The sequence below is a fragment of the Xiphophorus maculatus genome, chromosome 7 (genome assembly GCF_002775205.1).
Source record: "Xiphophorus maculatus strain JP 163 A chromosome 7, X_maculatus-5.0-male, whole genome shotgun sequence".
Lineage (NCBI taxonomy): Eukaryota > Metazoa > Chordata > Actinopteri > Cyprinodontiformes > Poeciliidae > Xiphophorus > Xiphophorus maculatus.
The window spans coordinates 517,210-529,810 of record NC_036449.1 but is presented as its reverse complement, the minus strand read 5'-3'; the positions used below and the strand labels follow the sequence as shown (position 1 = coordinate 529,810).

Below are 12,601 nucleotides of genomic sequence, written 5' to 3'. Positions count from 1 at the left end.
AACATAATAGTTTAAGGGAAGGATACAAAAAGTTACCTCGGAGATTTAACTTGTCGGTTCCCACTGTGAGGAACGTAGTAAGGAAATGAAAGACCACAGACATAGTTCTTGTTAACCCCAGAAGTGGGCTTTAGTTCTGGGCTTAACAGCATATATGTCAAAAAATGCTTTTTTATATACACTACATACTACAGCTTTAAGGTGCAAATTCAAGACTAACCCTAAAACAGACTGAATTGTCTTACATACTCACTTCCATCTGTAGGCGGATCCAGCTGAGTGCCTTTGTAATGCTAGTGTAAACTCCTGGTTTGTTCCTCTCAGCACAGCCAATCCCCCAACTAGTTACCCCAACAAGCTTCCACACGGATGAGTCTTCACATGCAAGTGGACCCCCGCTGTCCCCCTGTGAAAATGTACATGCAAAAATAGATGTAAACCTCTTATTCAAATATTCTGCTATTCCTACTTCTAGTATGACTTAATAGAGATCTCTCACAGCAATGAAAATGGATGTTACAAAGAAAGCAACGCACAAGTCACACTTTTTAATTTTTTTACATGTTCTGTGTGTATTTTTTTTAGTTTTATTGGCCTTTATTTGAAAGTGGTCAGACAGAAAAGTAGGTAATGAGAGAGGGGGAAGACATGCAGGAAAAGTCCTGAGGACGGGACTTGAACTTGTGACAGCCACCTCCAGGACTAAGCTCTCCATCAGTGATGGCATAGTTACTTTGAAGAAGTAACTTTAATCGGATTACTGAGTACTCCTTGAAAAAGTAACTCAGTTAGATTACTGACTACTTGATTTGGAAAGTAACTACGTTACATTAAAAGTAACTTTTTTTAGTTACTTTCAGCAGCTGCTAACAACAACGCTGTGAAAATTACATTGATCTTTGCCAATACTTACGGTAATTGCAAGTTATTTTATAAAGGTAACATCAACAATGTGTCTCCACTTACAAGGTTGAACTGAAGGGGAGAATGTTTAATGGTTACAGTACAAAAAAACCTGTTAGTAATTTGTGCATGTTTCTGTGTGGTCCACTATTGTCTGGAAAACTCTAAGGATTTTAAACCTCTGGGGTTTCTGTCTGCTTATTTCCAAGCCCAAATGAGCAACTTCACGTTAAAAAACGTGCCCAAAAAGCGCAACCCGCGACTCATTACATTTGCTAGCGACTTTAAAAAAAAATTTTTTTTAAATCCCACAGCCGCTTATAGTAATCGGACTTGGCGACAGAAACTCAAAGTAGCTCCTGTTTTTCTACCAACAAAATGCGCATCTCTCTCTTCCCTCCATTGCTTACGTTTCTGTCGCTGCTGATACTGCCGCATAAAAATGGCTATCACTCGACAAGACGCGTAGAGGAAATAAAATTAAATTCCAAAAGAAAATAGTAACGCAAAATGATTTTGATAAGTAACTGTAGTCTGACTACTGGATATGAAATAGCAACGCGTTAGATTACTCGTTACTGAAAAAAGTGGTCCGACGTCAGTAACGCGTTACTGACATTACTGCTCTCCATACATGAGTTGTGCTTTACCCTGGTACCACCACAGAACTCTTCTGTTTGCAGTCTTCAAATAAAATAAGAACTTATATGTCATACCAATCTGCCTGTCAAGATGATGTAAAACACTGGGTTGGCTAGATTGACAAGCCAAACTACTTCTGTTTTATTTCCATTTGAGGGCCAGTTTCCCTTGCTTGTGCTCTTATGACAGCAAGAGAACACTTGGAGTGCAAACCAAAAACACAAAATTGCTTAGAACCAGTCCAAGTTCTACTGCTGCAGCAGAGTTTAGCTACTCTACGGTGAAGTACTTACTACTTTAGACCAACATTTAGCTTTATACTTCTAATATTGGAGCAAGCACTACAAAAACTCCTGTTAGTTTACAAATCTAGAACAAATGTAGAAAGTACCATCTACTTAACAACCCAGAACAAGAAAGCATGGAGAACCAACTTTTAACTCAACATTGTACAAATCTAGAACTCAACCCAGGACAACCGCAACCCACATTTAGCTAAATACTGACTAATAGAATCAAACAAGGAGAACCAACATTTACTTTTATCAAAACAATAATCCAGAGAACCCCCTACTAGTTCATAAATTATGGACTACTTATTTTTATTCTTATTCAACATTTGAACCAAGTATGCAGTTTTATACTTTTGCCTTTTTGTCTTTCTTTTGGGTTTTTTTTGTTTTGTTTGTATTTCCTTCTCATTCTTGTAAAGCACTTTGAACTGTCTTATTGCTGAAAATGTGCTAGATAAATGAAATTGCCTTACCTTACCTAAAGTTGATGGAAGAAAGCTGCTGTTGGAGTCTCTCAGAATACAGTAATTTAGCTTTCCTAACCTCCTTGCTAAGCCTCCTTTTGTATTTTGCCTCTTTGTAGCTGTCTCCCTCCCCATTCCCGAATGCTGTCTTTTTTCTCCAGCCGGAGCTGCCTGAGTTTACCTGTGAACCAAGACTTATTTAATAATATTTTATTATATTATATTATATTATATATTCTATTTAATTATATACCCCTGTGCATTTTTCTATTCTTACAGAAATATGAGATCACAGTATCAGTAAACTCATCCAGATTGTCTGTAGCCACCCTGAACATCTCCCAATCTGTGGAATCCAGTCAGGTTTGTAGCTCCTCCATAGTCATGTTGATCCAATTATTTGACATCCCCCTTGCATGTTTGACTGCCTGTAAGCAGGGATCAGATGAACCATTACATAGTCTGAAAGTCTGAGAGCTACTTGAGGCACCGTCTGATAGGCTCCACCCACAGTAGTGTGAGCTGGTGAAACTAGGGTCAAACCAAACACAAAATATGCTTTGGGGTCTATATTCCCGCACTACTCCACATACGTGAACCAGTGTTAAATACAACTTGGAGTGCATAGAATAAAGTTTAAAACAAAAATAAAACGGGGCCTGCTGTGGTGGTGCAGGGGGTTAGCACGCCCCACGTTTGGAGACCTTAGTCCTCGACGCGGACATCGTGGGTTCGACTCCCGGTCCCGACGACCTTTGCCGCATGTCTTCCTCACCCTCCTTCCTGTCTGCCTACTGTCGAAAAAATACGAGCCACTAGCGCTGCAAAAACTCTTCGGAGAAAAAAAAAAGAAAATAAAACATGAGCATGAACAACTGCAGCAGTCTCCATAAACAGCCTCAGTTAGCTCAAAAGAGACATCCATTTTCTTGAGGTTGGGAGGGGTCCTGGTGCCTATCTCCAGCGAGACACATCGCCAGTCCATTGCAGGGCAACACAGAGACAAACAGGGTGGTTGTGTGTGTGCTGGAGGTGGTTGTGTGTGTGCACACAAACAACCAACACACATCTGTACATAACCATGCACACACACACATTGTCGGGACACCGCTCCCTGCCATCAAGGACATCTACAGGAAGCGGTGTTTGAAAAGGGCCGGGAAAATCACAAAGGACTCCACTCACCCAGCACACACACCCTTTTCCCTCCTGCCCTCTGGGAGGCGTTACAGAAGCCTACAGACCAGAACCACCAGGCACCGGAACAGCTTCTTTCCCACAGCTGTCACGCTTTTGAACGCCTCCTGACATAAAACATAAACTATAAGGACTGTACTCCCCTATCCTCTCATACAACAATAACACATGGACTATCCTCACACACACACACATCACGGACTGTTTTCTTCACACACACATACAACCTGTAAATTTTATCTGCCATTATTTATCTATAATCCATTCCCTAACATTCTTGTATATTCTGTATAATCTGTGCATATAGCTCCCATATTTATATTTATACACAATATCTACAGTATATCTCTTGCTATAACCCCTTATAGTCCATACATACATAGTCTTGTACATCTGTAAATAAATATTTATATCTCGTAGAGCACTTCTGGATAGATGCAAACTACATCTCGTTGCTTGTACTTGTGACAGTGCAATGACAATAAAGTTGAATTCTATTCTATTCTAAGCAGAATTTAGAGAGACCAGTTAACCTAGCAGTTGTGTTTTTGGACTGGAAGCCACGCATGTACAGGGAGAACTTGCAAACTCCATACAGAAAGACCCCGGGCCGGGAATCAAACCCATGACCAGCAGGTAGCCTACCTACTGTGCCACTGTGCAGCCCATTGCTATAGTGAAATGGTTAAATCTAGAATGTCACACCTGGCAAGCTTGCCGGCAACCATTCTTCCCCACAGATCGTCTAAGCTTGAAACTCCCTCCAACCGAGCTAGTGAGACATGTGTTCAAAGTAGCGTTGTTCCGGCTTCCTTTAAATTCCTAAAGTCTTCTGTGGTCACTAGAGGAAAACAGCCCACTCTAGTGGTGGTAAATTATAATGGCTTAATATCACTTCTATGCTACTTGGCTACAGTAGCATAACAGTGGCTCAAAGTGTTCCCTGCTGTGGTCTAACATTTAATAATAATGTTGTGCATAGTGCACAAGAGGAAGTTTCTGTTCCTACTCATCAGTAGGGCCACTTTCTTGCTGAGTTAGTAAATGTTAGAGAGGAAAATCCTAGGTAAATTTATGTGTAGTCCACGTCTGCGATGCCGAACAAGAACCTCTCCTCTCGATCCTCTTTTGCGGTGACTCACTTTTTTAGTCAAGAGATATGCTAAATCTGCAGCAAATGCTACAAAGATTGGTAATAAATACATAGAAATAGTATGTCTAATAACTCTTCATGTTATTTAGACATAAAAACAAACAAGGCAGAGAGCACCAAAACACAGAAGTACCCATTTGCGGCATCATGGAAATAGAAGCAATAAAGAAGAAGGCAATATGTTTTTTTAAGGTTTTATTGGCTCTAGTGGCCTTTATTTGATAGTTAATTGACAGGAAAGTGGGTAATGAGAGAAGGGGCAAACGTTGCCAGGCCAGGAATTGAACCTGCGACAGCCACGTCGAGGACTAAGCCCTCCTTACGTGGGTTGTGCTTAACCCCTGCGCCATCTCAGCACATCCCATGTTTTTTGTAATACTGCTGTTTTCCATGTTAAATGGAAACAAACTGTACCTGACAGGAGTCAATTCCTCCTTCCAGATATCCTGCACATATCATCCAAGAAGAGATTAGGCCTTTGTAAACATCTGCCTGGTTGCAGGTCTTGGTAGAGATGAGCGGTATCATAGCTGAGTGTAGAACAACACTGGACTCTCCTAGCAACATTAGTTAAAAAATGAAAAGCAAATATTTAGAGAGAATTTTATCATAACATTCAAATTTAACGTTATGTAGGAGACTGGATTGACAAACTACACAGACTTACCGTCTTCTTCTGTGGCTCCCCAACCAGATATCCAGCACATTGTACCTTCTGTAAACTCCTTTCCATAGTTAGGCAAACAAATGGGTTCCACAAGGCCTATGGAAAATGTGTATATCTCAGAGAATTTGACAATATTTACTGTATGTTTATCTCATGTGTTTGGATTACATGCACACCAGCAAAATCTATTCCATTCAGTTCAGTTTATCTATATAGCATTACTTCTCAACAGATGTAGTTTCAAGATTAAAAAAACAATGTAATACACTCAATCAACACAGAAAATAAAGCAACAGTTCCTATACATAGATTTTTACAATGTTGACTAAAATGAGTCAGAACACACCAGCATTTCATTTTATCCTTTAAAAATATACGTATTTCTACACAAACAGTTTCAAGGTAGGAAGTTCCGGTTGGGTAAAGTGGGCGTGGTATATAAGAAGCCGCTGCGTCCAGTCGGAGACATGTCTTCTTCATGATCCCACTGTGTGGCCCACGTCTCTTGGGTTCTGGCGGTAAAAGGCAACATATCGCCAAGTGTGGTGCATGCTGCTCTGATTTTCTTGTGGTAGGTCTTCTCTCTCCCTGCACTATTGTTATTTGTCAAAAAATCTAAATTTAAGTGTGATCGTAGGTGAAACGCTACTGTGCTGCTCTCCTCCTCTTCCTCGTTCAGCGAGTGTGTGTGTGCGCGTTTGTGTGGATTGGCAGGTAAGGAATTAACGCTCATTGTAAGCACCAGTTTGTTGCAGTTCTATTTGAAACGGTGACTAATTAACTTTTATAGGTCTCCCCATATTTGGGCCATTGATGCTCTGTTGTCTCCCGGATTTCTGCACGTTACTAATCAAAGTTGGACTGTGGTGGCGGCTACACGCCCTAATTGAGGTGGTGTTTGGAGTGCAGCATCGGCGAGCCCAGTGCGCCTCCTGCTGCGACGTGGCCAGAGGGCCATACCTGGTGCTGATGATATTTTAACTTGCATTTTCTAGGTTTTCTTATTTATTTTGTTTTCAGCCCTTTTTGGTTCTTTATATAACTGTTTATTTATTTGGGCTGATACTGTTTTTCTTTTGTTGTATTAAGTTTATGGTTGTTGCATTTATTAATTGTCTTTTTCCGTTGGCAGTTGCTGAGGTCCGGTGGCGGTGTTGGTGTGGTGACGGTGTCTTCCTCTTCTGTGTGCCGTGATTCCTGAGTTTGGGTTGTCTCACTGCATCTGGTGCTTTAAAGGGTTTTTGTTTGCTGTGTTTGTTGGATGCCGTCCCTATAGTGGCCCCTTCTGCCGGTAACCTCAGCTACTGTAGTTTCTTCTGTTTTCTTCAGTTTTTTTTTGTTAGGAAGAACTGGTTTTAAAAAGAGTATTTTAAAAGAATTTAATAAACAGCTTTTTGTACATTTGAAACTGTCTCGGATGTCTCCATCGATGCATGACCAAACCTGTGTGCCTTAAGAAGAAGGTAATATTCCCTGGGTGAAATTCCCAGGGTGGCGCTGTTGAGCAACTTATTTGGGTCCAGAAATTTAAATTACAGAATATTCCTGATTTCAATCTAGTGCTGCCACATCATGATACCATGGTATCATGACAAATAGCAGATCTACTAGAGCGGCTTTAGATGGAAATTGTAAGGTCCCCTTTCGAAGAACCACTTTTGCTCAAAGTTAGGCAGTAAAAATCCCCCATACTGATGTATTTTACCCACAGCTTTCTTTAAGAAAATGTTGCCTGTCATAGAGTTTGATTTGATTAAAATGAAACTCATCTCTCTTACTTTCCCTCCCAGCCTCCATACCTTAAGACAACAATTATCAAATAATTGTTTGATAATTGGATAAGTTGCTTTTGCAAAATTACAGGTCAATCTTAAATTCATGCTACAAGCATGTTCAGAATGAGGGATTGCTGCAAAGGATCCAATGCAATCAGTCCACTGTCCCATATGCTTGTCCAGCAGGAGTCTTTGCTGCAAATCAGTGACTCAGAGTACTGCTGGGTTTCTTTAGATAGAAAACCTTTTCACTTACCAATTTTAATAATAAATTGAATGTAACTGCATTGTTTGATAAGCAGAAGAAAGTGAACTGATTTGAACCTGAACTGCCATGAATAAATTAGAAGAAAGCATGAGTTCATAAGCATAAGAAAATTTAGTCTAAGTAATAGCTAGGAAAACATTACCAGTACCATCAAAAACAAGCGGCTCCTGCAGCCTCATCAGTGCAATGTCGTAATCCAGTCCTTTTTGCCAATACTGAGGATGGCGTATAATTCTCTTTACAGCCAGAGAATGGGCACCATGGATCAGCTGTTCTGTCAGCCCCACATGAACCGTCCACAGGGAAGAGTTTTCAAATCTGGCCACAGACAAGAAGACAAACAAAACATTAGATTCTAATTCAAATTCAAAAATACTTTATTAATCCCAAGAGGAAATTAAATGTTGTAACTCATTAATTCTTCAAAGAGTTATTGTAGATTGTGATGGCTGTTGGGAGGAAAGATTTCTTGTAGCGGTCTGTACTAAAGATATTGATATTGATTTTCTTAGCTGTGTCTCTACTTTTGAAGCTACCCTGTTTCTATTTATTTTTATATTTGTTTCAGACAATCTTTTTGCACTTAAATGAGCCTTTCATGTTCATCTGATGTTTGGTAATTTAATACAGACACTTGGGCAGATGCCTCCCACTTTGTACAAGGTACAAGTTCAGCTTCACCTTCACTTTCAAAACTTACCTGGGTGAAAGGATGAATGAGAAGTTTAATCAATCGATCGATCAAACCTTTTTATTTAAACACATATATGGCCCTTAATAAACAAAGACAGAACAACAAAAAGACAATAAAACAATATAATCTATTACCACATAAACTAAGTTGCCAGTGATTCCACAAACTAAAGAACCTAACTGAGATTTGAACAAGATTTGGTTGGTGTGAATGATGCCGTTTACAGAATCGGTTAACTTACACATACATCTGTACATAATGTTTCAAACCACAGCAGCACAAATTAGTGCACTGGCATTTACAAACATCTGACTGACACTACTCTATTGTGACACCTTAAGCATCATCCTCATGACACTACTATACATAACCTGAAGTTTATGCACACTGTTTTTCCTGTAAAGCCACCACAGGTGGGTAGTATACGGTGTAGTACAATATGCTTTACAGAGTGCAGTGTTGACAGATAATAAGCGCATAGAGAACTTCCGAAGAAGTACATTAGCTTGTACATTTGCCTACAATGCTGCTTAAATGTCTCTATCATGAGACAGGTGAGCAATAATGTAATGTCCCAAATAGTTTACCTCATCACTGACCTGGAGGATGCTGTCTAGCAGCAGAGTGAAGTCAGAGAAAGATAATTTAGTGTCTTATTTGCTCTTGACAATCATGATGTTATTCTTTTTTTACATTATATTTAATATAATAAATCAATCCATACTGAAAACAAACCCTTAACAGTTCCTCCAGACCAGCACTGTATGGACAAAAGATCACAAGCTCGTCAGCATACATCGGGTGGTTGATAGTTCTATTGCCAACCTGACATTGATTCAACAGTTTAGATAAATCATCAATACACACATTAAAAAGGCAAGGGCACTGCAAAAAATCTCAAGTTGAATAAGCTACTGAGGAGTAAGAACAAGGACAAAGGAACTGGATATGATCACGTCTGTTAGGATTCAGGTTTGTGTTCTGTGAGTGGTCTTCCTAAAGAGGATCATCGTGGGAGAATTCCAGCAGGCTGTTGCACCTGCACCTGATTCTAGTGATCGGCTGCTGGATTCTTAAGAACCGGCAGAACAGTCATTCATCGCTCGATGGTCCCACTTGTTGGTAAGAATCAAGCCTCAAGTTCATGTTGCTGAATACTGTTGTTTTGACTTTTAACCTCTCATCCTAAGCTAATCTTGTTAGGCCATCTCTTCGATCAAGAGATTTTTTTGAGTCAAGCCTGGAATCATATCCTGTCAGAGGATCAAATCTACTTGCTCCTCACCCAGCCGGGCTCCATACTTCATGGCCTGCCAGCTCTCTCCTCATTACTACCTCAGAGCCTCCATTGTACTTACCTGAATCCATGGCTCTCCACCTTTGAGACTGTACGCCCTCTCCATGAATTCCTCTGTCAGATCTCTCAACCCTGGTTCCTACCAACTTCTCCCTTCTCCAAACAGAACCTGAGCTGGCCAGCCCCCCGCCTACCCGAATCCCAGAGCGCATCACTGTATACAAATATATCACAGTCAAGATTCACTGTAAATAAATCTTCACCACATCAAAGACTTTCTGGTTTCATGTGTGAACCTTCTTGTGGGTCAAGAAACTTTAATCCAACATGACAACCTTGTTCACTCAACTCCTACTGACAACAACAGAGTAACAATAAGTGTCTGGATGGAGCCTGTTCTTCTCTGCAGATACCAAAGCAGCTACCAGGTAGCTGTGGTGCACTTGTTTCATCAAGCAGAGATATCAGTTCAGCAATATCTCTTGTTTATGTGTTCCCCTCAGTCTGGATAAAGGCAGGATGCTCAGAACCCTTTTGACAAAGAAGACCTTTGGAAACTGTGTTCCCTTGCCCAGACGTGGGTCACTGGGGCCCCACCCTGGAACCAGACCTGGACGTGGGGCACGCTAGCGAGGGAGGGGTGACCAGGCTTTTACCAATGGGGCGTGGCTGGGCTCAGCCTGAAGGAGAAATGTGGGTCCCTCTTCCCATGGCCTCACCACCTGGAGAAGGGGCCATAGTGGTTGGATGAAATGTGGGTTGAGTGGTGACCGAGGGCAGGGACCCTGGCGATCTGATCTTCGGTTGCAGAAGTTGGCTCTTGGGAAGTGGAATGTCACCTCTCTGGTGGGGAAGGAGCCTGAGCTATTCTGTGAAGTTGAGAGGCTCTGGCTAGAAATAGTCAGTCTCAACTCAACATATGGCTCTGGTTCTGGAACCAATCTCCTTAAGAGGGGTTGGACATACTTCCACTTAGGAGTTACCCATGGTGAGAGGCGCTGGGTAGAAGTGGGCATACTTGTTGCCCCCCCCATCTTGGTGCCTTTATATTGTGGTTTACCCCACTGAACGAGAGGGTAGCCTCCCTTTGCCTACAAGTGGGGGGGCGGGCTCTGTTGTTTGGTGCTTACGCGCTGAACAACAGTTCAGATTACCCACCCTTTTTAGAGTTCTTTGAGGGGGAGAGTGCCTATACTGGGAACTACCTTGTTCTGCTGGGGGACTTCAAAGCTCATGTGGGCAATGGCTGTGAGACCTAGAGGGGTGTGGTTGGGATTAACACCCCACCCCAATCTTAAGAGGTGTTCTGTTGCTGGACTTCTGTGCTCATCATGGATTGTCCATAACCAACACCATGTTCAGGCATAAGGATGTCCATATGTGCACTTGGCACCAGGACACCCAGGTCAGCCGCAGTTCAATGATCAACATTGTTGTTGTTTCATCGGATCTGCAACCACGTGTCTTGGACACTCGGATGAAGAGCGATGTGGAGCTGTCCACTGACCACTACCTTGTGGTGAGTTGGCGCCAGTAGTGGGGGAGCACACCGGTCAGACCTGGCAGGATCAAACATGTTAACACGTTCATGCTGGGAATGTCTGGCAGAGTCTCCTGTGAGACTGAGCTTTAACTCCCACATTCCCACATGGAGTCTGAGAGAACCATGTTCCTCTATTGTTGAGGCAGCTTATCAGGGCTGTGGCTTTAAGATTGGAGAAAGACTTCAGCATGGTTTTGAGGCGATTCTGGTCCACCATTTGGCATCTCAGGAGGACAGCAGCAGTTCCTTGCTGCTGTCCTCTACTTGGGACGTTGTGGGCCAGTGGGCACAGTACTTCGAAGACCTCCTCAATCCCACCAACATGCCTTCCATTGAAGAAGTGCAGTCTGGAGACTCTGGGTTGGACTCTCCTATCTCCAGGGATGACCCCACCATGAATTAATTTTGACATGTTGGAGTCATATCTTTCACTTAATGGGATATCAAATGTTTTTTGCCTTTACTTGCTAGCCATGCAGATGATGCATGTGATGGAGCATTGTCATGCGTAAAAATCATTGTCTTTTTGAAAGACGCACACTCCTTCCTTCTTAAGATCTACTTGAACTTATTCCTAATGTGGTATTTTCTTTAATATTGTACTTATACTAGTCAGAAAAAAAAAATATGGACATTTTTGCCATTTTACCACTAAGAGTTCTCATAAGACTTTGAACGTCTGGGTTGAGGGGGACGATTTTGAACTTGATTAGACTTTTTTTTTAACAGTTTGACCTCCTGGGAAGAGGTTGCCAAGGTACTTAGAGGGTTCCTCTGTGGCAAGGCCCCAGGGGTGGATGAGATTCGCCTGGAGTTCCTTAAGGCTCTGGATGTTGTAGCGTTGTGCTGGTTAACGCAACTCTGCAACATTGCATGGACATCGGGGGAAGTCCCCCTGAATTGGCAGACTGGGGTGTTCAAAACGGGGGATCGGAGAGTGTGCTCCAATTACAGAGGGGTCCCTCTTTTAAGCTCCCTGGCAAAGTCTATTGAGGGGTCATGGAGAGGAAGGTCAGTTGAATAGTTGAACCTTGCATTCAGGAAGAACAGTATGGTTTTCGTCGTGGTTATGGAACGTTGGACCAGCTTTACACCCTCAGAAATGTCCTGGAGGGTGAGTGTGAGTTTGCCCAACTGGAAAATATGGCACCGCACATTTTTTTGTGCTGCTTTATACATGAGGTCCCTGGTGTTTTGTTCCAGCATTCCCTAAGTTCCCTAAGTTTAGACACCTCTCCTGCTTTCAAACCTTCCTGGCTCCTCCTGTTTTTTCCCCCATTGTAACTTGCTGTCTTTTCTCCTGGATTCCTGTTTTTGTTCTGCTCTAGCTGGCTCCCCATGTTTCCTGTGGTTTTTGTCATTTTTCATTAAATATTCATCATTTTCTCAATGTTTCTGCATTGAGTAAACCAGTCATCAATCCACTATTAATCGGGACAGTAATATGATGTTTTCCTGCTATAATTATTTATTACTTATTACTAAGAGCTAACAGAGAAAACTGCTGAGAAGTGCATATGGAAGAGGATAGAAAGGTTTCCCTTATGGCAGCTGTGGTGGAGAACAGCTGCTATCATCATTTTGGGTTGTTGCTCCCAGTCTGAACAAACTGAACGGGATTGTTCATCCTATATTTTTTTATTTTCTTTATATGCACCAGACACACACAAACGTAAAACTCTATATCAACATTTGCCCCTTTTCC

General features: G+C 41.9%; 1 protein-coding gene across 1 annotated transcript in view; it reads right to left on the bottom strand.

Annotated features, from left to right (window-relative positions):
* Positions 1-12,601, bottom strand: part of tmprss3 (transmembrane protease, serine 3) — a 127,825-nt gene that overhangs the window by 3,140 nt on the left and 112,084 nt on the right. Inside the window, exons 10-13 of the mRNA XM_023337092.1 lie at positions 7,511-7,680; positions 5,320-5,415; positions 5,067-5,209; positions 254-406 (exon numbers count right to left, since the gene is read on the bottom strand). Of these exons, the coding sequence (XP_023192860.1) occupies positions 254-406; positions 5,067-5,209; positions 5,320-5,415; positions 7,511-7,680 (562 nt within the window). The remainder of the gene's footprint in view (positions 1-253; positions 407-5,066; positions 5,210-5,319; positions 5,416-7,510; positions 7,681-12,601) is intronic.